General features: G+C 36.3%; 1 protein-coding gene across 1 annotated transcript; it reads left to right on the top strand.

The window, feature by feature from the left end:
- Window positions 1-16,732: 16,732 nt before the first annotated feature.
- LOC121242269 (receptor-like protein 14) lies at window positions 16,733-17,720 on the top strand. Its single transcript, XM_041140160.1, has one exon. The coding sequence runs from the start codon at window positions 16,848-16,850 to the stop codon at window positions 17,718-17,720; it is 873 nt and encodes a 290-aa protein (XP_040996094.1). The 5' UTR covers window positions 16,733-16,847.
- Window positions 17,721-26,536: the final 8,816 nt, after the last annotated feature.

The raw sequence follows: 26,536 nt of genomic DNA, 5'->3' as shown, positions 1-26,536 counted from the left end.
ATATCTGCCATATGGTGCATCGCTCCATCCTCCCTTCACACATATTACGTCATACAGAGTACACTTTACGTGTACTCTATATACGTTACGCCACATCACCTCTACGGCATACCCGCCGTATGGTGCGACACTCCAATACATGGAGTACACTCCGCTACATGGAGTACACTCCGCGTGTACTCCATACACGTTACGCCGCATCACCATTACGGCATACCCGCCGTATGGTGCGTCACTCTACCATATGGAGTACATTCCACGTATACTCCCTTTACACACATTACAACCCATCACCATTACGGCATATCGGCCATATGGTGCATCGCTCCATCCTCTCATTACACACATCACACCATACAGAGTACACTCAACGTGTACTCTTCCCATTCCACACAACGCCACGCCATCCATACAGCACATGCCCCACAACTACACTGCACAGCACAACCACGCCATAATTACAGCACAAACTCCACAACTGCATTACAACACAACCACGCCATAATTACGGCTCAAACCCCACAATTGCATTACACAGTACAACCACGCCATAATTACGGCACAAACTCCACAACCGCATTACCAGCACAACCACAACACTTCACAAATACGCCCAACACTTCACAGCACAACGCATCACAAAATGCCCAACACTTCGCTACACAACACATCTCCATACCACACAGTAATTCCCCTAATACTAATAGTACAGTCCACAACCTAATCAACTAATAACATAATTAACGAGGGATAAAGACTTATACTATCAACGGGATTGACCCGTGCGTTGCCCGTTGACCGTCACGATCGATGACGTTGGAAAGGACGTACGGTGGCTGTTTGGGCGTTTGGATAGCTAGGTGTGGTCTTGGAAGGGCTCGTGATGGCCTTGTGTTGGTGGCTGTGAGGGGCGGTACACAGCGTACCTAACCGTGTACAGTGGCGGTCAGTCACATGCAATGATTGTCCATCACGTGCAGTGATTACCCACCAGTAAAGTGGTGGTTTGGACCTATGGTTCGGCTAAGGGAGGTGCGGTGGAACTCGTGGTGGCGTCGAGGTGGTGCCACGGTGGCTCACGGCGGCGGTTCAAGGCCGTGAAGTGGGTGAGAGGCCGTGGGAGAGTGAGAGAGAGTGTGCGTGCATGGGTGGCAGATCGAGGCCGTGGGAGAGTGAGAGAGAGTGTGCATGCATGGGTGGCAGATCGAGGCCATGGGAGGTTGGGTTGGCTTGGTGGTGGCCTGAGGAGGCTAAAGGTGGTGGTCATAAGCCGTGGGTGGCAGTGCACGGTGTAAAAGCCGTGTGTTAAAGAGAGAGGGAGGCCGTGCGTGAGTGAGAGGCTTGAGAGAGGTGGAGAGCTTGGCTGACTTGGAGGAGCTCGAGGAGGAGCTATGGTGGCCAGGGGAGGCATTTAGTGGCCGTGGGTGCCGCGCACTGCGGCGCCAGAGGCCGTGCACGGTGAAGCCGTGCGTGGGTCTCTTGTGCGTGCTTGTGTGCGACGGAGGGGGAAGGTGGCTGCATGGGAGGTGCTGGTTTTGCTGGAGGGTGGTGGCCAGTGGCAGAGGAAGCTGTCGTGGAAGTGGTGGTGATGGAGGACGGCGCACGGCGCTAAGGACAGCAAGCCCATTCGGGCTTTGCACTTCCAAGGGAGAGGAAGAGAGAGTGTGAGGGAGAGGGGCTAGGCTAGGGAGGCTCCCCGGAGGGAGAGGAGGCCAATGGTGCCGGCGGTGAGAGCTGGCGGCGCACGGCGGCGCCGGGCTGGAGGGAGAAGCATTCGGGCGAGAGAAGGTGTCGTGCAGTGTACTGCGTACGCTTGGGGAGATGAGAGAGAGAGAGAGCTGGGGGAAAGTGAGGGGGAAAGAGAGAGGGGTCTGGGTTTTAAATCCAGTCCCTTTGTCTTGGGATCCGCGTAACGATCTAACGATGGAGGATTAAAATACTAATTTGAAAATGCGTAAACATTAATTTAATTAAAAGCACTTAGAGGAATTAAGGTAAATATTATTTTAAACTAACTTTAGCTTATAAAATAATATTTCTTCATCATTGATAAAATGATGAAGTCTTATTTAATATATTTAAAATGAGAAAACCATTAAATTAATTAAAGCTTTCAATATAATTTAGATCTCATAATATTTTAAATAACTGGAATCATTTTAATAATTAATATTAAAATGATTTCTGACAATTATAATATTTTGAAGCTCTTCAAAATATTATAATTGTCTTATTTAAAAACAAGCTTAACTCAACCATACTGGAAATACCTCATATAAATATTTCCAGTATATTTAAAACACTGGGCGTGCTTTAGAAGTCACCTAATATCTTAAGAGACACGCCGTCATGCTCGGCACGCATGACGATGCTCGCAGTCGCCAGAAAGAATGGCAGACTGTTGCATAATTCCGTCATCGGAATTTACTTACGTCAAAAGGAAGGAACCTTACGTAACAAAGAACGAAGCTTACGTAAGAAGAAATGGGCTGCAGTAAACTTCTGGACAGATTCAGACTTCTCTGTTTCTGCTAAGTTTTGAACTTCAAAACGGCAGAATTGGGTTTTGGGTTCTTCATAAAATTTTTTTTCTAGAAAGCCAAACAAAATCTAAAATCGAGGCCTGTACCTCTAGTTGGAACCCAAAACAGAACAGTGTTCTGGTTTGACTAGACCAGACCAACTAGGATTTGCTCTCTAGGCCTAGCCCGATTTCTGCCTCTTCACATCATTCCAATTTCAACCTAATTTAATAATTAAATACCTGCAAAATATCAAGAATTTAGAAGAATTAAATAAATTTAAAAGACACCTAAAATTCTAGGAAAACGAGCTAAGAGACAAATAAAACACTCTGAATCAAAACAATTAGAACTAAGAAAATGTGTGAAATAAATTCTCATATTAGGGGTCAGCTTTTATATGAGGTTGCTGGGGGGACATCTCGTACCCCATGCTAGGGAGTTCATGTCATTCTCATTGTAGCTCGGTTAGGATCCTTTAATGGGGCATGGAGCCTGGGGTGGTGCCATTAATGCGGCATGGGGGCCAGGGATGGCTCAATTAATGTGGTGTGCCTGCTTGAGTGGCGCCTTGCAAGTGGATGATCAGTGTCTTGTAGTCCCAAGGCCTCTGTCAGGGAATCAAGGGCCGCCTGCATTTCCCGCCCACTTGTCTGCACAGGTCTTCGAGTGCTAGGTGTCACTAGGGGTGCCAGGGGCAGCGAGTCCCATCCATCCCTGTCATTCGTCTTTCCCGTGTGGGGATCGTCTCTCGGGTTGGTGTAGCTCGTGGGCTGGGTATTCCAAAGGGGTGCATGGACCTCTTGAGAGAATGAGCATTGGGCCAGGTTGGGCCCCTTGTAGTCCTTCGTGGGCCAATCTCGCGGGCCCGACGGAGGAAAAACCCCTTTACAAGTATACTAACTTATTGTCGCCCAAACGAGTCAATTGAGGGGTGTTAAGAGAGCAAAAAATTGGAACATTGTTAGTCAAATTGTAGTGTGTTGGCTTGAATTCAAAATACACTAGAGTTTTAGGGATTTTAAATTACAAAAGCTGATCTCTTTTTTCTTTTAAGAACTTCAATACAGAAAAAGTTTTACAAAATATTCTATGTTTTTGGATGGTCGAACTCTGCAAGTTTCAGAAACTGCTTTAGTCAGTGGCTTGTGCTCTAAAGATTTTTCCCAATATAATCAAGAAGGCCTCCTTTGAACAATTAGGCTAAAGTAAATATTGAAGTGCACAACATTGTGCACAACATTTGCTCCACCAACAAGCATTTGTTGTTGGATTGATGTTGTAACATTTCTTGTTATGGCTACATGCTACATTAACTGTACTAATGATTTGTTAGAAACATATGATGTTGCATAATAATTATAATGATTGGTGTTTTGGTTTTTGTAAAATTATAATGCCACAAACATGATCGATGCAACTATATGTAGACCAGAGATGATTTTGTAGGTTTTGTGAAAATGATTACATAGAGGGACATAGGGATGATCTTGTGTTTTCACTATGTTTTGGAACAAAGAGAAGTGAAAATTGAATGTGTGGACCAGACCTTCGCATTTTATGGGCACGAACAAATAAGCTACATCAAACGTGAGAGTATCAAACGATTTCTCAAAAGCTCAGCCTCAGGGAGTTAGTATATCTTGGATGACCTTGACTGATGACTACTCAGCCTAAAGAAGACCCAATGCATTGTTGCCCCTATAATTGCTCGAAACAGGTTTAATGTGTATTCTCAAACTTTAGAAGACTTGATTGATGGACTACGCGGTGATGGGTTGAAGACTTGTGGTCAATGTTTTCCTTTAAGAAAAGGCCCTACACACGAATACTTCAAAACATTTCTATGCATCACAAAAATATGCCACTAATTTTTTGTATAATAGTTTTGCGTTTTTCTTATGCTTGGTTGGGACGAGATGAATTGAAAAAAGATGAATTAAAATGATTTGTGAATAGTATTGAAATAGTTGGAGTTAAAATGTTTTATGAAGTTTTGAAAATGGAGAGAGAAAAAGTTAAATAAAAATATTACAATGTTAAAATATTGTTAGAATATAATTCTTTAATATAATTTTTATTTTGAGATTTGAAAATGTTGAATTATTTTTTGTGTTTTATTTGGAAGTTCAGAAAAGTTGTAATAATCAGGTAATGATTAGATGAAAAAGTTGAAGATTTAAAATTGAAAAGTGTTTTTAGTATTTATTGTGTTTGAATATTGATATGAGATGGAAGCATCTCTCCATCCAAACCGGGCCTTAGCCTAAAGAAAGCACGATGCATTATTGCCCTTAGTGTACTCACAAAACACGTTGAACATATATTACCAAACTTTGAACGACCTTGACTAATGATTTTGTGATAGGCGACTTGGAATAATATAGATACGTATTTTTAAGGTGCAAATCCTGTGTAGAAATTTTAAAAAAAGTGGGACTATCATGACAAACTGAAGTTTTTTCATATGGGTCCCACTTTTTACAATGAGCAATGCTTGCACACTCTAGACCTTGTACAAATCATTTTCTAAAATTCAAAAATTGAACAAAAGATATCTATTTTAGTGAAGTGCCAAAAAATATTATTTTTGTATAATTTTTATGCAACATAACATGAAATAAGTACGATATTGCAAAACAATACAATGTAAGTTTGAGAATTGTAGCACCATTCAAGTGGTGAATATGCCACAAGAGAAAATCTATTTATAAGCATTATTTTTTACACATCGCCGATGTAGAAGCTTTTCAAATTAGCTATGCTAAAAAAAGATTGATTTTTTGGTTTTCGTAAAATTATAATGCCACAAACATGATCATACGCAAATAGTTACATAGAGGGACTTAGGGGGTTAGTCTTGGATGACCTTGACTGATGACTACTCAACCAAAAGTTAAAGGTGTAATGCTAAAGATGTTGTTGAGCCTAAAGAAGACCTGATTCATTGTTGGCCCTATAATTGCTCAAAACAGGTTTAATGTTTATTCTCAAACTTTAGAAGACTTGACTAATGGACTACGTGATGGGTTGAAGACTTGGGGTCAATGCTTTCCTTTAAGTAAAGGCCCTAAACACGAATATTTTAAAACTTCTTCCATCACACAAATATGCGATTAATTTTTGTATAAAAGTTTTGCATTTCTCTTATGTTTGGTTGGGAATTATGAATAATAATGAGATAGTTTGTAAATAATATTGAAATTGTTTGAGTTAAAATGTTTTATAGTGTTTTGAAAATGGAGAGAGAAAAAGTTGAATAAAAATATTATAAAGTTAAAATATTGTTAGAATATAATTTTTATTTTGGGATTTGAAAATGTTGAATTATTTTTTGTGTTTTATTTGGAAGTTCGAAAAATTTGTAATAATTAGATAATAGTTAAATAAAAAAGTTGAAAATTGAAAATTGAAAAGTATTTTGTATTTGTGGTGTTTGGATATTGAAATGAGATGAAAGCATCTCTCCATCCAAACCAGGCCTTAGCCTAAAGAAAGCACAATGCCTTATTGCCCATAGTGTTCGCACAAAACACGTTATATTACTAAACTTTGAACGACCTTAACTAATGATTCTATGTATGGTTTTTAAAAAAAGTGGGACAATCATGACAAAGTAAATTTTTTCATATGGGTCCCACTTTTTACAATGAGCAGTGCTTGCATACTCTAGATTTTGCACAAATCATTTTCCAAAATACAAAACTTGAACAAAAGATATTTATTTAGTGAAGTGCCAAAAAATAAAAATGGAAAAAGAAAATTACCCCATTTTTTTTTCATTTCTTTGTAGGGAAAACATAGATTAAGAGACTAACCCAAGACTTTGGCATCAATAACATTAAGACCATTCCATGAAGTACTTGTAACAATGCTCACTAAACATATAAGTACACCACCTACGATTCTACGTTCAATTTTATTTAATTAACTATTTTACGTGCTGGACCAACTTATTAAGAATAAGTCTGCTCACACGTGAGCTCCCATCAACTAAATTGATGTTGAGTACTACTTTTATCTTGTCCACTAATAGCCTGCAGAAAATTCGTTTCTGATTGGAAAGTATTACTAGCTTGTTTATTTTTGTCTAGTTTATTTGTTAAATCAAGACAACTCATAAAAAAAAAAAAAAAAAAATTGTGCCGTTCATAATTCATATAATCTATTTTTAAACTTCCGCAAAGTAATGGAAATTTGCACAACGAAACCTTTCACCATATGGACTATCCCCTCCAATCAAAAACCATTTCTTCCATCCGAGCTGTACAACGAGCACTCCAAAGCACCAAGAAAATAATAATGGGAATAACCCCACGTAGCCATCCAACTTGTGAGGGCGAAGAGACACGAAGCCACCATAAATTAACTACTCCCTTCCAGCCAAGAACTTGGGGTAGGCGCACCCCAAAAACACCTGCAAAATAATCCCACACCTTCCTTGCCCTTACCCCATCACACAAAGCATGACCCAACATTTCAATCTGAGGAGTATCACAACAATGGCACTTGGAGTCTATCTAAATACCAACATGGCGAATTGTCTCATCAATGGGAATGGCATTTTCTCTAGCTCTCTAACACAAAAATGACATTTTCTTTGGTTTATGTTGCTGCCACGCCATGGAAAAATAGTGTCGTGATTCCTTATGAGCTTCCAAGTCGACTTTGAGCTGAAAGAGCCATCAACCAAATGTTTCCAAATACTTATATCCCGACCCCGTATGCAGCCTGGGTTATGAATTAACAATTCTCTCCAATTGCTCACTATTAACCAACGTTTGAAGTTTCTCAATATCACGGCCTGAAGAATTAAACAGTGAATACAACTTAAGCCTAGGCTCCTCCACCACTTTCTATCCTTCCTCCAATGCACCATCCCCCAACCAGTTATCATACCAAAAATTAAGATCACCACCACGAACCAGCTAGCGTGAGTTCCATAAGACTTGCGGCATGAGACGCATAATACCTTTTCAAAAATGCAACCCCTTGTTGGATATCATTACAACCGCAAGATGAGAATTGCCAACATATTTTGTAGTGAAAAAATCAGACCACAAAGAACCACCAATTAATAACTTCCATGCCAACTTCATTAATAATGAGCTCTATACTTCCGAAAGATCACGAATGCCCAATCCACCATCCTCCACCGGTAAACAAATATTACGCCTAGAAACCCATTTCTGTCACTTTTTGACTATACTAGATCCCCAAAGAAAACTAGAGAAAATCAACTTGATATCCTTGATTACTCCTTTTGGCAAATTCATCACCAACAACAAATGAATCGGTATGCTATTCAAAACATGCTTGAGAAGAATTATTTTTCCCCCAAAGGAAAAAAAACTTACTCTTCCAACCCGCAAGTTTTTTTCTTTTTTGAATTATGGCCATCAAAGGATCAAACATATGCATAGTAGTTCTTCCGACATGTAGCGGCACCCTGAGCAAAAATCAAGCTGCCCTGACATGTTTTCATAACATCTAAGCACTCTCATTAGCTGGCACATGGAAACCCTTCCCACCTTTAGCAAAAATCAAAAGATCATCCACATACAAAAGATGACAAATCAAAGTCCCCCCTCCCAGATTGAACGCTTTGATACTCCCCTCTTGAAAATGCTTGTGAAGCATCCGAGAAAGCACCTCCTCCGTTAGAATAAAAATATATAGTGATGAAGGATCACCCTGACGAAGACCATGAGAAGGTTTAAAAAAACCTTAGGGTTGCCATTTAACATAATCGAGTAAATCGGAGAAGAAGTCAAATTAAAAATAATGGATCGCCATTCTTTCGAAAATCCCAATCTCCTCAAAACTTCTGAAAAAGCAGTGATTCTACCCCAACACAACACCTAGAGGGGGTGAATAGTTTTAGTTCAAATTTTCTGGTCTAATCAAAATTATTAAGAAGTAAACAATTAATCAAAGAAACAAATCACACAAATAATTAACATAGAGATTTGTTCACGAAGTATAAACTCATTTGTAGAACGCCTTTAAAATCTAAAACCACTCCGGGTGTAGGTCACCACCACAAAACCACTATAGAAATTTTAGTTCGTTACAACCAATTTAGAAACACTCACAAAACCTTTGTGGTAGCTAAACTTGGCTTGCAACTCCACGAATGACCCACTCGATCTCTACACCCATGTAGTGCCGGAACTCCGACCTTTCTATAGCTTCTCACGAGAACCTCTTGATCTCTACAGCAACAGCAGCTCCATAAACCTTCCGGCCAATACACACGTCCACTAAAATGGACACTATTGTGTTTAATCTTGAGTGTGACATGGTGCAGGTATATTTTCCAAGAGATGCAACTTGGAATGTGGGGGAGAGTTTCTCTCAAATGCTCTTAGAAGATGGCTCAGTTTTTGGCTCTCTAATCTCTGCCAAAGGGTAGAACAAAATGTTCTATTTATACCTCCCAAGAAGTGAGGTGCTCAAACCCTAGGAAAAATTAGACTTTCTGAACATTGGCTCAAGCAAAGTGTTGAGCATGGGTGGAACGCACATTGTACTTCTGAAGCCGCTCGAGTGCTATGTTGAGCGCGTGTTAAGCTAACTCTCTGGATGAACTTCGCTCAAGCGCCATGTCGAGCACGTGTCAAGCGAACTCTCTGGATGGCTTCTGCTCGAGCCGCGTGTCGAGCGTCTGTCGAGCAAACTCTCTGTTTGTCTTCCGCTCGAGCGCTGTATCGAGCACACGTTGTGCAAACACTCTATATGAGCTTCGCTCGAGCAGTGTGTTGAGCTTTTGTCGAGCGAACTCTCTGTTTGAGTTCTACTCGAGCGCAAGTCGAGCACAGGTCGAGAGAACTTCCTATATGTGTTTTGTCGAGTCGTGTCGAGCTCACTTCACCCCCTTTTTCACTTTAACACACTTCAACACTTGTTACAACACAATTTTACAAAGGTTTTCACAAGAATATGCCAACGCACTCATTTTTACATTAACAACTTCTATTAAAAATCTCCAATTTACCCAATCATACGCTTTCGCCATGTCAATCTTAAACAAGACATTTCCCCCTCGACTTCCGATTCAATCCCTTCACTGACTCTTGAGCGATGACAATATTATCAAAAATACTACGCCCTCGAATAAAAGCCGCCTGTTCCGGAGAAATAATTTTCTCTAGAAACGACGCCAAACGGAACACCATGATCTCTTCTCAACCCCTCTTAAGGCTTTGCTGACATAATACACCAGGTTTTGCTTCTTGCCCTCATCCTTGACTAGAGCGGTGGAAATCGCATCTGGGGTGGTGGCTAGATACAACGACAAAGGTTCCCCCTGTTTGGTTTGACTAAGCAATGGTGGGTGGGTCAAGTATTCTTTCAGCTACGCAAATGCTTCCTCACATCGTGCATCCCATTCTTGGCCCTTCTTTAATACTTGGAAAAAAGGCATGCACTTGTCCGTTGACCAGGACAGGAACCTGCTGAGGGCCGTTATTCTCCCTACCAGTTTTTGGACTTCATTAAGAGTTGTGGGCGACATCATCTCAATGATCACCCTAAGCTTCTAGGGATTCACCTCGATGGCCCTCTCGGACACCATGAAGCCCAAAAACTTGCCCAACTGTACCCCGAACAGGCATTTGGTTGGGTTGAGCTTCATTCTGTATTGTCGTAGCACACCGAAAGCTTCCTTCAAGTCTTCCATGGGCTGCCCAAACTCCATGCTCCTCACCAAAAGGTCGTCCACATACACTTCCATGTTTCGACCTATCTAATTCTTGAACATTTTGCTGGCGAACCTTTGGTAGGTTGCTCTTGCATTCTTCAGTCCAAAGGGCATGACCGTGTAACAGTACAGGCCCTGATCAGTTGTGAAGGTCGTCTTATCCTGGTTTGGACGACCCATTTTGATTTGGTTATACTCGGAGTAGGCGTCCATGAAACTCCACACCTTGTGACCCGCCGTGACATCGACTATTAGATCTATCTGGGGGAGGGGGAAAACTATCTTTTGGGTAGGCTTTGTTGAGGTTCGTGAAGTCTATGCACATTCGCCACTTGCCATTGGACTTCTTCATTAACACAACGTTTAACAACCAATCAGAGTACTGAGTTTCCCTGATAAACCAGTCATCGATCCACTTCTTCTACTATCACTTTGTACTTCTCAGTGTTGAAATTCCTCTTTTTCTGCTTAACAGGCCTTGTGTCTGGGTTGACGTTCAGTCCGTACTCTATCACTTCTTTGCTTATTCTTGGCATATTTTGATGATTCCATGCAAAGATGTCTTTGAGCTCCAAAAGGAGTTGGATTAGCCTGGTCCTTTCCTCCTTCGCCATCATAGTTCCAATCCTCACGTGGTTATCCGGCTGGGTTGGATCAAAGGGAATGAGCTCCAATGGCTCATCGACTTCTCCTTGTTTCAGCGTTTCCTCGTTCCTTATTTTTACTTCCGTCATGAAGACTTTAGGTGGAGGCGGCCGGAGGGTCCCTTAAAAAAATTTTATTTAATGATTAAAGAAGTGATTATTAATAAATTTGTATATTTTAAAAAAATATTTAAAATAAAAAATGAAAAAAATGAAAAATGAATTTTGAATTGATCGATAGACTGGGTGTAAAGGCATCGGTCCCTATCGTTATCCATTTATTAATACTATTGCATAAAAATAATCCTAATAACTTGAGGTAAAAATTTTAATTGTTAATATTAATATAAATGTTTAATTTGTAAATTTTAATTGGTTTAAACTTTTTGAATAAATAGTGATTTAATCGTATGGTTTCAACGCAGAGGTCCTGAGTTTAAACTCCAATTTTACATTTAATTTTATTTAATTAAATATTTTACGTGCTGGACCAACTTATTAAGAAGAAGTCTACCGATACGTGAGCTCCCATCAACTAAATTGATGCTGAGTACTACCTTTACCTTGTCCACTAATAGCCGTAGAAAATTTGTCTAGTTTATTTGTTAAATCAAGAAAACTCTTAAAAAATAAATAAATTAATAATTATGCCGTTCGTAATTCATATAATCTGTTTTTATATATTAATTTTGTGAAAACTATATATTAAATATAAAAAAAAAAAAAAAACTTTATTGAAGAAAGATTTCAATCAATAATTTAAAATTCTAAATTAGGAATAAAATAGATTTTGAAATAAAAAAACTTAAAAAAAAATCTTGATCTTTTTCCAAGCTGATTGCCACGTATGATCAAATCTCGAAGGTGTAGATTGTTACCATGCGTGGCTGTGTAGATTTGATATTCTTAAATATTTTCAGATATTTAAAACATAAATACTTTTAATTTCAAATTTTTAAATTTTCAATTACTTATATATATGAACGCATAAAAAACTGCATCAACGTTTTAAGATAAAATTTAAATTTCACCCCAAATAAATACTTTTAGAAATGAATTAAATTTCATTCCTAAAAGATTTTGTCTCTAAAGATCAAAATCTGCACAAGCGGGTTGAGTCAAAAGCTTGACTAGAAAAAAATTTACTCTATGCTTTATTTTATTTTATGAAACTCACCTCTGTCTCTCTCTCACGAAAAGATAGGCACCACAAAAGATGAATAGATGGATAATTAGACTAACAGAAAAGAAATTTAATCCTTTAGCGGACGTTTTAGGTTGCGTTGGATGGTGAGTTATTTTTAAGTATTCTGTAAATAATAATAAAAAAATTATAAAAAAGTATTGATAAAATATTAAATAGTAGTAAAATGTAGATAAAAAATAATAATAAAATAATAAATAATAGTGAGATATTTTCAATACCCAAATTAGATTACAGACAACCGATCCACAATGGACAATATACAAAAAACACAACCGGTTGGAGCTTGGACCATAAACGTAAGTAAGCCTTGGCTCTCCAGGCGACCAATCTCAATTGGAGAACAAAAACCAAGGCTAAAAAGCCTTGAGGAGACTGCCAGGAAATTAGAAGAAAAAATGGAAACCTGCAACAGCGAAAAGACGTTTTCTTTTTTCTAAAAAAAGAAAGAGGCAGGTGCTATCTTGGATGAATACAAAAGATCTGTTTTAATAAGCACTCAGTGACTAGCAATTAATTCAATATAACTTACTAACCCCTAATTAATTCAATTATTGGACATAAAAAATAACGGTAAAAAAAATATTTATTAAAAAATACTAACAAATTTCAAGGTTAACGTCATCATATTTTGCATGAAGACAGAGATAATGCATCTTGTCTTATTTAATTAAATCAATTGTATTTATTGAAAAAATATTTCAATGACCAGTAATTTAAAAAAATAAAATATAAAAATATTTTATATTTGTTAAGATGGTGAAGCAGGGGCTGGATTTGGGGATATCCAGTTGGAGTAAGAGAACCATAAGTGATTGTTAGGAATTCTTCTTTATTGTCTTTTTTTCATGTATTTTTTTATACTTTTAAATATTTTAAAAAAATAAAATATAAAAATATTATTAAAAACTATTTCCTTAATCACTAAGTAAAAAGAAAAGTTAAAAAATAAAATAAAATAAAAAATCTCAACAATAACACCGAGCTGTAAGAATCAGTGACGAGAGTATCATTTTTCTTATTCCCGCTAGTTATTTTGATGTGTTTTTTTTTCTGCTTTTTTTATATGTATTTTTTAACACTTTTAAATATATATTTTTTAAAAAAATTCACAATATTATTAAAAAACACTTTCTTAATCATGAAGTAAAAACAAAAAACAAAAAAAGGCTAGCGGTAGCTCCCAGCGGGAGTTGGGAGTAGGACGTTTAGCATTTTCCATATATATATATATATATATATATCTGTATTGATGTTGATTCTAAGTACTTGATATGAGTCATTCATGGTTCTTTAATTTTGACAAGAAGTTTAAAGGAAAACTTCCTCTCTGGTTTATCAAATGGTGGAACCAGTTTGGCCCTATTCCTGAAAACTTCCCTGACATGCTCCTACGAGTATTCAAATGCTTCACCAATGTTGTTGTTTTAAAATTGGACAGACATATGCCTAAGTTTCCCTACTGCTTCCATTTCTGCAAATGGTACAAAATCTCTTAGATCATGAAATGGAATTACGAAAGGAATGACGATATTCTAGTCCGATATTGCTTCACAAAATGGTGGGATAGGTTCCCCTATACCCAAAATATTGTTGATTATATGATAAGGGACTTCCTGCAGACTACCCCATATCTGCAAAATAAAGAAGAATTCCCAACAATCACTTATGGTTCTCTTATTCCAACTGGATATCTCCAAATCCAGGCCCCTGCTTCACCATCTGCCTCACAAAAAGGAAAGGCAACTGTTGCTTCTAAAACTAGTAAATCCTCAAAGACTAAAAAGAAAAGTGATGTTCTTGATAGTCTTACTAAAAATGATTTAGTTCACTTGCTAATGAGGTCTTTAGAAAAAGATAATTCTAAAGAAGAAAAGTCAGAAGTATCATCTGAAGCCTCAGTCGTTGATCCATACAGTAATATTTTTGGACATGATTATGTAGGAACCACTAGGTTATCTGAAGATGAATGATCCTCTGCCGACGCAAAGGAAGACTGCCATCTCACAAGACTGACTAGTCCCCTCTTTCAAGATTCCTGTCACTTTATGTCAACAGCAGACGCTCCCGCAAATTACGCTGAGGACATAATAATGACCCTACTTTCACGTGATTAAACAGTAACATTTACTGTTCACTCACGGCTTTTATAATTTTACTGTTTCACTTTAATTATTATAAACAGGAATTCCTTGGTCTATAAAAGGAAAACCTGATGAACGAGGAGGGTAGGCTCAATTTTAAGACCTTCATTCTTCTCTCTGATTCACCTTCATTCTCTTCTTCCACTTATCTTCTGTCCCTCTCCACCTGTTTCTCTGTAAGTTCAATTTGAAGCATGTAATTTTATTAAGCTTATATTTCAATGTAAATTGTTATTTTTGCATTTATCTATTTTATGTATTTTGCATACATACATATGGTCGGTTTCACTGCCTACTCTTAATTGTGCATACTTCTATTTCTTACTTCTAATTCTTGTCCTTCTCCATTCCCGCTATCTTTTTGGTATCAGAGCTATTTGGCTTCTGATAATTCGAATTACTTCTCTTCATTTCAGTTATTTTGTTGCTTTTCAACCAATTCCTTGAATTCTTACTTTGTCTAGTCTATCTCCTTATTGTCCGTCTAGTACCTTGGTAAGACCCGTTTGCCAGAGAGCGTTGAGTGCAGTTAGGTTATCGGGTCGAGATAAGGACGTTAGTGTTAGGCACTGAAGTGTGAAGGACTGTGTTGACTAGGAACAAAATAAGTAGAATGTTTAGATCTAATTCAACTATTAGTTCTAGGTCGTCGGTACCACCTGACATTGTTAATGAAGAAGATTGTTCTTTTGAAGAAACTGCTCCAAGTGATTTCAACCAATGGAATATTCTAAAAATTGATTCAAACTCTCTTTATCAAACCTCTTGAGTGGTGCTAGACTGTCGCCAGCAATACAGCTGGGGGTGCTGCGCACAAATTTGACATTTTATTTTTTTCTTCTTTTCATATTTTTTAACATATTTAAATATTTTTAAAAAATAAAAAAATATATATCAATACACTAAAAGTCACTTCTTTAATCATTAAATAAAATTAAATAAAAAATAAAATAAATAAATAAGAGGTTAAAATGAGTTGGCAAACTCAGATGAAATTCTAACATTTTTCATATATATATAAATATATAAATATATAGAGTCTACACATTCGAGATTCCGTCTATAGTTATTTCTAGTCTGATCATTGCATTGTTTACTAATTTCTAGTCAATAGAAATTTATTAAAGAAAATGATACATGACTGATGCTTCTAGATAGTTTTGGCAGAGACTTTATTTATGTTTTTTTAAAAAAATTATTTAATGATTAAAGAAGTGATTTTTAATAAATTTTTATATTTTAAAAAAATATTTAAAATAAAAAATGAAAAAAATGAAAAATGAATTTTGAACTGATCGATAGACAGGGTGTAAAGGCATCGGCCCCCCTATCGTTATCCATTTATTAATACTATTGCATAAAAATAATCCTAATAACTTGAGGTCAAAATTTTAATTGTTAATATTAATATAAATGATTAATTTGAACTTTTTTATTAGATAAAACTTTTCGAATAAATAGTAATTTAATCGTATGGTTTCAACACAGAGATCTTGAATTTAAATTCCGATTTTACATTTGATTTTATTTAATTAAATATTTTTCTTGATAGACCAAGTTACGAAGAAGAAGTCTACCGATGCGTGAGCTCCCAACTTATAAATTGATGCTGAGTACTACTTTTACCTTGTCCACTAATAGCCTGTAGAAAATTTGTCTAGTTTATTTGTTAAATCAAGAAAACTCATAAAAAATAAATTAATTAATAATTGTGCCGTTCGTAATTCATATAATCTGTTTTTATATGTTTTTTTTGTGAAAGCTATAAATTAAATATAAAAAAAAGCTATATTGAAGAAAGATTTCAATCAATAATTTAAAATTCCATATTAGGAATAAAAAGAGATTTTGAAATAAAAAAACTTAAAAAAATCTTGATCTTTTTCCAAGCTGATTGCCACATATGATCAAATCTCGAAGGTGTAGTAACACGTGGCTGTGTAGATTTGATAACTATCGGCTATCCGGTTGCGATTAAGGTCCACATCCTTGCATGAACATAGATAGACATTTCATCTTTAATTTGTTCAGTCTCTAGTTGGTTTACCGCCTGTTTGGATATTATTAAATATTCTTAAGTATTTTCAGATATTTGATTTCCAAATATTACTAAAACATAAATATTTTCAATTTCAAGTTGATTGCTATGTACGTATAAAAAATAGGCTCATATTGGATATACAATCTTCTTATCTCATCTCATCTCATCTCAATTATTACAATTTTTTAACATTTTTATACAAAAATATAATAAACAATTTAACTTTTTCAAATTTTAAAATAAAAATAATACTAAAAATATATTCTAACAATATTTTATTCGACTACTATTTAAAACATCTGATCTTATCTCATCTAAATTATCTATCCAAACCCGATCTCAAGAAGGTGAAGACAATTGAAAAGTAGGGAGATTGAGAAATTTGATAGAACCTCATATTGAGCACTCATCAGTCTACAGCCTATAATTGAGTCATCAGTCAAGGTCTTCCCAAATTTATCATTTTTGCTTGAAATAATTTAATATATAAATTTTATAGTCTTTGGCCTTAATTTCTAAGTCATCGGTCAATGTTGAGGTGTCTATATAAACTCTTTAAGAACAACTTCGCTTAGACACCTAAACGTGAAATGGAGTTTGGAATTTTTGGGTGGTGGCTAATGTTGGCGGACTTGTTTCAATTATCTTCTGTTCATGGTTGTTTGAGGGAGGAGAGAGAAGCTCTCTTGCGACTCAAAGCTTCCATGAACTCCTCGGATGATGATTTCGTCACATCTTGGAACTCATCTCAGGAAGGGAGAAATTGCTGCGATTGGGAACATCATATGTGCGACGAGACTACAGGGCGTGTAATCAAGCTTCATCTTAGCTATGTGAGGGCCTTGGATCAGGAAGTTTGGTATTTGAATGCCTCTCTGTTTATTCCCTTTCAAGAGCTTAAGTACCTCGATTTGGCAAACATGACACAACTTCGAATATTTGATATCTCTTCAAATCGCTTTAATGGAAACATTGATCTCTCCCCTCTACCTAGTTTGAAGTTACTTGAGTACCTTGATTTATCACATAACTACTTCAACCCAATCACATTCTCCTCATTTTTTAATCTCTCAAAGCTTGAGATCATATTTAGTGATGGCAACAACTTGGTTGATGAAACTCTATCTCAAAGATGGATACCAAGCTTCCAATTAAAGGGTTTCAGTTGTTCAAGCTGCTTTTCTAGAAGAATAATTACTAGATTCCTTCATTGCGAGTTTGACTTGCAAGAACTACATCTCCCTCACAACAATTTGACAGGAAAGTTCCCCACATGGTTGCTAGAAAACAATTCAAGGTTGGCGGTTCTTAATTTTCGAAATAACTCGTTAACAGGAACTTTGCAGCTGCCCAGTCATTATCCCAACCTTTTTCATTTAGATATTTCATTTAATAATATACAAGGTCAAATTCCAACTAACTTTGATTGTTTTCCCAAATCTAGAGTTTTTAAATATTTCTAAAAATAACTTTGAAAGCGTTATTCCTTTTTCTTTTGGTAATTTGGCCTTGTTAGAAGTTTTAGACATGTCAAGCAATAATTTTTCAGGAACGATATCAGAAAATTTGACAATGGGTTGCTTCTCCTTAAACTTTGATAAAATGTTAAAAATTACATGATTAAGTTGCTAAAATGAATGATTTGTTTAATCAAAAAATGAATTAAGCACTTAATTATATAGTAAAATTTAATGCTTGACTCAATATCAAATTCTGTTTAATGTCCCAAATTTTATTCTGATATTTTACTAATGTTGTAGGGCATTATGGGAAAGATATTAAAAATATATGGGTATTATTGGAAGTGCTCAATTAGCATGGTAGTAACAGAAATGCATAGCAGCTAGGGATTGGAATCAAAACGAGGAAAAGAAATGAAAGAGGGATGGGTTCACTCGCACGGACGAGCGCACTGCAGAGAAATGGTGCAGGGCACTCACGCGATGAAACGACGAGCAGAAGGCCTCACCGCGAACGCAGGAGCTGGAGACGAGCTCACGCAGAACCGCTCACGCACTCACAGCACTGACTCAAAACGCTGGGTTGCAGAAGTGAAACGCGGGAGCTGAAACTCACAGCAGGCTGGCTCAAAACGCACGAACGGCAAACGTGAAACGCAGAGAAGACGCGAAGCTGGGCTGAGGATGAAAGGTGGATCTGTGCTGGGCTGAGACGTGTGCACTGCAAAGATGAAACGCACAGCAGCAGGGACGCACTCACGCGGACAGAAACGCACGAAGAGGAGCTCAAAACGCAAATGCAAACCTGTGCTGAGCTGAGGTGAAATGGGCAGCTGGAAGACGCGAAACGCAGGGGGCTGAGGCAAAACGCAGAGAGTATAAAAAGAAATGAATTTTTCGTGCGCCGACTCTCGTTCATTTTATTTTTTTTAGTTTTCATCTGTGTTTTTCTTCAGCACAATTTTTTTCTTTCTGATCTTTTCTTTCGGTTTCATTTCGTTCAGTTCTTCTTCTTCATTTTATTTTTCAGTTCTTTTCATTGTTTCATTATTTTTATTTCCGTCAGTTTTTGTTCTTCTTTAGTTTCGGATTTCAGCATCTTTAAGGGATACAGTATATTTTCATTCAGTCATTTTCCTTAAAAACAGTAATTAGTGATGTTGGATTTTAATCTTCTTGAACATTTTGTTAATCTAGAGATGATAGGCTAGATTTTTAGTTTGGTATTCAATGAGTAACCCATGACTATTTGGGATTGGATTCTCTTCAATATTTAGTGCTTTTGATGATTAACTTGATGGATTATATTTCAATGTGCATCTAGAAAAGATTAGAGTTCTTTGTTCTTGGTTTAGATCAATTGTAGACGTAAGGCACAATTGATACTTGAACAAGTAACATGACTTTGATGTTTTTCTTTCATTTTTCTATGATTGTCATATAATTTGTCAAGTAGTTTTATTAAAATAAAAATTGTGGTTTATTGCTATATTATCCGACCATGATCTCTAGGAATGAGAGAATGGTTGAGAGAAAATGAAAAGAGAAGTAAATCCATCACCAAATTAGTGGGTGAAAATTGCATCCCAAGTGTTTGTTTAATTGCTTCTTACAAGTTTAAGTCAACTTCCGCACATTTTCTTTAAATCTCGATTCTTAGCAATTTTAGAAAAAGAAAAATAGATTCACTTTTATTTTCAGCTTTACTTATGTTTGATCATCCCGACAATTTCACTCATAATCCATTTCACACTCTCTTAGTAAATAGCCCCATTTAGATGTTAATATTGTTAGCGGTTAATTTCTAAAATTTATTTTTCTTTTCTTATTATTATTTTTTGTTCATTGCTAGCTCATTTAGTTTAATCTTTTCTTATCATTTTAAACTTTCGTGTCACTCCAAACGGTAATATGTTGTCTTGCGAAAATGAAATGTTTGCTAAATTCTCATTATCCCTGTGAATTCGATCTTGGGATTTACCCTTGTATTACTTTGACAACTTCTACGCTTGGAAGTCAAATTCATCAGGAACGATATCAGAAAATTTGACAATGGGTTGCTTCTCCTTAAACTTCCTTAGATTGTCCAACAATAATTTGAGTGGCCAATTATTTCCTGCCAATTTGAATCTAACAGTCCTACGATTTTTGTATTTGGACAACAACCACTTTTTTGGAGAGATCTCACATAGCATATCTAATCTAAAGTTCTTGGAAGTAATTGATTTTAGTAATAACAGTTTGTTAGGGATGCTTCCAAGATGGATGGGGAACATGACGTCATTGAGGGATATTACTATCGCAAAAAACCAGCTTGAAGGTCCCATTCCAGTTGAGTTATGTAACTTGAAATCCCTTTCAGTTTTTGACCTGTCTCATAACAATCTGTCTGGCTCTATACCCTCTTGCTCCAACTGATCTCAAATCATACATGTTCAATTGAATGAAAATAGGCTAACTGGTCCCATTACTAGTGCATTCAATGGTTGCTCTGCTTTAGTCACTCTAAATCTTAAAGATAACTACCTCACTGGCAACATTCCAGATTGGATCGGCAACCTTTCACATTTGAGCATTCTCCTCTTGAAAGCAAATTATTTGCAGGGGAAAATTCCATTTCAAATATGTCTTTTAGAACAACTACGTTTGTTGGATCTTTCCAACAATAGTTTTTCTGGTCAAATACCTCATTGCTTGAGTAACATTACACTTGAGCCAACAACCAACACAGAATCTGAAATCTGCAATGATAATGAACAAATACCGCATGTATGATTTACAAATGGTGGAAGCACTACAAGAAGTGGAGTTCACAACAAAAAATAGAATTCTCTCCTACAAAGGTTTCATTCTCAACTATATGTCTGGGATTGACCTCTCATGCAACAAATTAGAAGGAGAAATTCCACCCGAGCTTGGAGACCTGAGTAGCATCCATGCGTTGAACCTGTCATTCAACAATCTAACCGGATCAATCCCCACCTCATTCTCGAAACTTAATCAAATTGAGAGTTTGGATCTATCCAATAATAACTTGGATGGTATTATTCCCCCACAATTGGTAGAGCTGAACTCTTTGGCCGTCTTCAATGTGGCACACAATAACTTTTGGGGAACAACACCAGAAAGAAAAGCTCAGTTCAGAACCTTTGATGAAAGCAGTTATGAGGGAAATCCTCTCCTGTGTGGACCTCCACTACATAAGGCTTGCGCTAAAACTCAACCACCATCTAACATTCCAACTGATGACGAGGGAGATGAAGCTTGTGGTTTTATGGATTTGGAAGTTTTCTACGTTAGCTTTGCAGTGTCTTACATGACAATGTTGTTGGGAATTTTTGCTATTCTCTATATAAATCCGCACTGGCGACGAGCGTGGTTTAACTTCATTGAATTGTGCATCTCCACTTGCTACTATTTTGTTGTGATCAACACTCGTAAGCTATCTAGCTTTAGAATTGTGTAGCTTTGTATTTTGATGTTTGAATTTTCGTATGTTAACTGTTTATCTTCTCTTCAATCTCAAGCTTGAAGTTTAAGTAACATATATGACACTCGCAAGTTCGCCTTAGCCTCGTAACTTTAGTAGTCAGTTAGTGACCAATCAGGCAAAATGCTTGAATGATAGATATTCCTTTTCGAGTCAATCTTATGATTTATTTCCTACCAATGTCAATTCATAAAAGCTCAAGAAAACAATAAACTATTTCTTGTCCAAGTATCAAAGCTCAACTTGAAGAAAACAATAAGCCCAACATATACAAAGAATTAATAAAGTCAAACTTAAACAAAAATGTAAACATACTAATGTTGAGCTATAAGTCATAATAAGAAATTAGTCAATACCAAAAGTGTACAACTAATGGTGACTATATTCCAACACTAACAAGAGGTTGTTCATCTACTAAGTTATATTCCAGCAATTAAATAAAAAAGAAAATTGCATGCATACTTAAAACATCCACGAGTACAGCACGGGTCTCAGAAGAGTGTAATCTCAAAACAACGGAGACCTAGCTCCATAATTACATTGCCAAAATATACTATTGGGCTAGTTTGTTGAGTAATTCGCGTAACTTGACTAACGATACTGGAATACAATCCAAAGAACTAACTATAGAGGCTGCAAGCTCCGTGTTGCGTTTACGACGTCTAGTCAACCTCCTCCAGACTGCCAGTGTCTGCTCCCTGCTCTGATTCTGACACATTGCCTACCATTCGTGGGGAATGGTAGTTGGGATTACTACTGTGAGATTATAAATCTCAGCAAGTTAACAGGGAACTTCCACACAGGTTAATGATGTTTGCATGGCAGTAAAAGCATGAATGTATAATCAAAGTCATAAGTAAGCATAACATAACTTGACATATAGCATGACATAAATGACATAAGTTGAACTGAAATTGAAACTTAGCTTGACGTGACATGGCATGTACGTGAACTTAAAACATAACATAGACTAGCAACATAGCATGAACGTGAACTTGAAACATAACATGGATTTGAAACATAGCATGAACGTGAACATACATAATTTGAACATGAACTTGAACATAACATGAACCTGAGCACATCATAACATAAACGTGAACTTGAAACATAACGTGAACATAAACATGACATAACGTGAACGTGAACTTGAACATAACATGACATAAACATGAACTTGAAACTTGACATGAATGTAAACTTGAACATAACAAAACGTGAAATACGACTTGAACGTGAAATACATGAACTTAGAATCTTATTCAATAAACTTAATTAATAAAAGTGATCATACAGGTGCTACACGGGTCCCCTTGAGCCGCGTGTCACTGCTGATTACAGCATCACAACACAGGTGTATATACCAACTGTGAGTGCATTAATGTGTACTCCACAGTTGTTGTAGCCCCACGTATTCTACGTGTCATAATTGCTGTGTCTCACGTAGTGTATGCTCCACAGTTGTTCTGGTCTCGAACTTCATGCTCCACAGTTGTTGTGGCCTCATGAATTGTTTGTGCCACAGTTGCTGTGGACACACGTAACATAAAGTATGGCTTCATCGGTGTTAGTGCCTGGCGCGCTCCGGTGACCAGCTAGTTAGGCCCCATTCGCAACCTGTTGACTGTACTTTGTCAACCTAGGGAATTTCACACCTATTTAGACACTCCAGCATGAACAAAGGAATTCCACTAGGATATTACTCCATCCTAGCGCTTAGGGTCATGATTGACATGAATAACTTAATTGGCATACATGACATCTCGTAACGTGACGTGACATAAAGGACAAAAGTCCTGACATAGCGTAACATGACATGAACGTAAGATGACAGACATGACATGCTTTGAGATTTAAATCTAATAGAAAATATTTCATAACAAGGCATACATGTAACAAACAATATTTCGTGACATGGCATAATATGTAACAGACAATATTTCGTAACATAGCATAACATGTGACAGTGAATATTATGTGACATGATATACATGTAACAGATGGCATACGTAATGTGACATACTTGCAACAGATAGTAACATGTGACAGAATATATTATATAACAGATAAGATTTTCGTGACAGAATAATAGGTGTAATAGATAAACATGTGATGACATGGCATGGCATATATAACAACATACGAACATAAACTGTAGTTCCCTTACCCATCACACATACACAGTAAACTGATAGTAAGTTAAGAGCTAACTTAACTCGATCGTCGCGTTCTACGAGATTAAAGCGCGAAACACGAGGAACTGTAAAAGGGTATTCTAAAAGTTAGAACTTTAATTACTAACAATTAGAAATGTGAAAAGAGACAACTTAGAGTAAAATTACCATTTTACCTTCTACATGTGGGAGAATGATCATTTTACCTCTAACTTAAGGATTTCACATCATAACTCCAAAAATTACCAAAATTTACATTCCTCATAAAACTTTTGTCCTAGACTCAAATATCAACTCAGAGAAATTTAAAACCATTCACAACTATGGAAAACACACAATGGCCGAAACATTCATAGGTAATTTCTCTTGATTTTGATTGCAATTTCTTCCATCATCAAAACCAATTATTAAACCAAACTTTTGTAACAAACAACTTCCTATCCTAAGTTTAAAAACACACTTAAAATACCCATTAAGAAAAAGTTAATCATCAACACCAAACATTTTGTAAAAACTCCAAAACTTTTTAACAAAAAGTAAACACCTTAAGTCACAAGTTTTGACCTTAATAAAAACATCTCCAAGAATTCCAAAAAAATAAATCTTACTTCTAACACATTCATAACATCATCCTAAGATCAATCATGCTTTAAATCATCAAACAAAAACTACCAAAAATCACAAAACAACATTTGGATTTTTTCACTTAAAATACCCATTAAGAAAAAGTTAATCATCAACACCAAACATTTTGTAAAATCTCCAAAACTTTTTAACAAAAAGTAAACACCTTAAGTCACAAGTTTTGACCTTAATAAAAACATCTCCAAGAATTCCAAAAAAATAAATCTTACTTCTAACACATTCATAACATCATCCTAAGATCAATCATGCTTTAAATCATCAAACAAAAACTACCAAAAATCACAAAACAACATTTGGATTTTTTGGTTTTAAATTTAGTCCAAAACAGAAACTTCTCTCCACTAACATTCATCAATATTTTGATTCATGGCTTAAACGAATGTGATCTTTAAACTAAAACATCTCATGGTTTAAAAATGTGTCCTAAACAACATTCAATCATCAAAGTTAAAATCACATGGCTAAAACTCAATAAAACATGGATCTAACCCAAAAAAATCAAATCTTAGGCCTAACCGAAATCCTCTTAGATAGAAAAATCATACCGTTAAAAATAATACTAAATATCTTCAAATAAAATCCTAAAAAATATATAAGAGGCTTAGGATCATCATATAAAAATATCAAAGCCTTTGGAATAAGATCAAACCACGAAATATTCCAACTTTCACAAAACAAAAACTGATTTTCCACTTCCAGTTTTTGAGTTTCTAAATCTAAGGAAATCTATCATCAAAAGCTTTATCCATGCAACAAAACTTCAATTAAAATTCATAAACACATTCTAACAACACTCCATAAAATTTTTGGGCCAAGATATGTCCACTAGGTTGGTCAAAAACTCCAAAACATATCATACTGTCCAGTTTCACGTCCAGAATGACCTTTCTATGGTTAAAATTACTTTTTACCAAACAAATGAGTATGAAATGAGACTAATAAGATATCTACAGAAACTAGACTCAAAGATGAAAAACTTTTATGAAGGAGTCATCATGAGAAAATACTAACAAAAGGTCAAAAATGGCCACGAAGAAAGATCCAAAAATCTGTCCGAGAGAGCTCTTTCGGGTTTCTCTCTAAGAACAGGGGAAAGAAGTGATAAAAATGAGAAAAGTGTGTCTTACACGACTTTAGACTCCTGGAGGGGGAAGTTATGGGCTTGAAAGACCCTTGATTGAAGTTGACTATGTGACATAAAGTAGAGAGTAATGAGGGCAAAGGACTGCCTGCAGCAGCTGTGAGAGATGGAGGTTGATGGAGTGGACTTCTCCTTCACATCAAGGCACTAATGGGTGCAGCCAATGGCAATGGATGGTCTGCCATGTGGGGGAGGAAATTTCTTTAAGAATCTTTGCCAAGGTGGCCAAATTCATAGGCCTTAGTGGGCCCCAACCTAGTGGGCTTCAATTTGGAGTTTAAAGGTGGTTTGGTTAGGGTTTGAGATGCTATCAAGCCCAAAATCAATTTTTTTGGCCCAATAAAATTCCAAGATTTAAAAGGTTGGATAATGATGTCATAACAAGGGTTTGATTAATTAATAGCATATCGAAGTGATTTAATCAAGTGATTAAACACAATGCTAGAAATCGGATTAAAAAGGGTTTGGAGGCCAACTTTAGGGTTTTGGTTTCAATCAAACTTTTGGGGTTTCAACTGGATTCCAACCATTTAGGGTTTTGCTAGGGTTGAAACTCTCTTTGGTCTGGCACAATGTGGTTGATCAGATGAAATAAAGTTTTGCTTAGTTGGCATGATCTCACACCTTGACTTCCTTCACAAATCCATCTAGTGGTTCCTCTTGGTGCCAAGTGTCTAATACTATTCTCTATGTGTGGCTAAGATCTTTCCAAGTGTCCAAATAAAACTTCTTTAACCTAATTTGGACATTCCACACTGTGATTTGAAAACACTGCACTGAGTGCGCTTATCGAGATTACTATTCACTCAAAAAAATGCATAATAAACTTAGTACTGAAAAATTCTAAATATTCATATTAACCAACAGTGAAAATCGCTTAACGAAATTCAATCCCGAAGTGCTCCTAAAAATAATTTCACAATTTCGATCAACCGTTTCGTCTGAAATTATGAAAATTGGCTATTGCGCCATAAAATCCTAAAGAATCAATTGAGTCTAATGGCGTAGACCAAAACACATTCGGACACTTCTAACTACCTCAAATAATTAAACTCATATTTCTAGCATCATAATGAATGATAACACTAACTATGCTGACAGACTAAAATCTACGCGATTGGTTAATTCGTAAAAACTTATGGGCTTTTCACAAGATTGCTAAAGTCAATAAAAATTCCACCAATGAATTTTTAGTGGGCTGTTACACTCTCGCTATTAGTTATAAATTTATCCAAGTGTGTATCTCCGCTTCTATTATTTTGTTGTGATAAACACTTGTAAGCTTAGCTTTGTGTTTTCTTGTTTGTATTTTCGTATGTCTTCTGTTTTTCTTTTCTTCAACCTAAAGTTTGAAATTTTAATAACAAAT

Source organism: Juglans microcarpa x Juglans regia, chromosome 8D (genome assembly GCF_004785595.1).
Source record: "Juglans microcarpa x Juglans regia isolate MS1-56 chromosome 8D, Jm3101_v1.0, whole genome shotgun sequence".
In the NCBI taxonomy this organism is placed as follows: Eukaryota; Viridiplantae; Streptophyta; class Magnoliopsida; order Fagales; family Juglandaceae; genus Juglans; species Juglans microcarpa x Juglans regia.
Note: the sequence above shows the minus strand (reverse complement) of the source record. Positions and strands in the feature narration are given on the sequence as shown.

Bases quoted from the DNA above. Each gene is read 5' to 3' on its own strand.
- LOC121242269 (XM_041140160.1), top strand. From the start codon at position 16,848: ATGGAGTTTGGAATTTTTGGGTGGTGGCTAATGTTGGCGGACTTGTTT.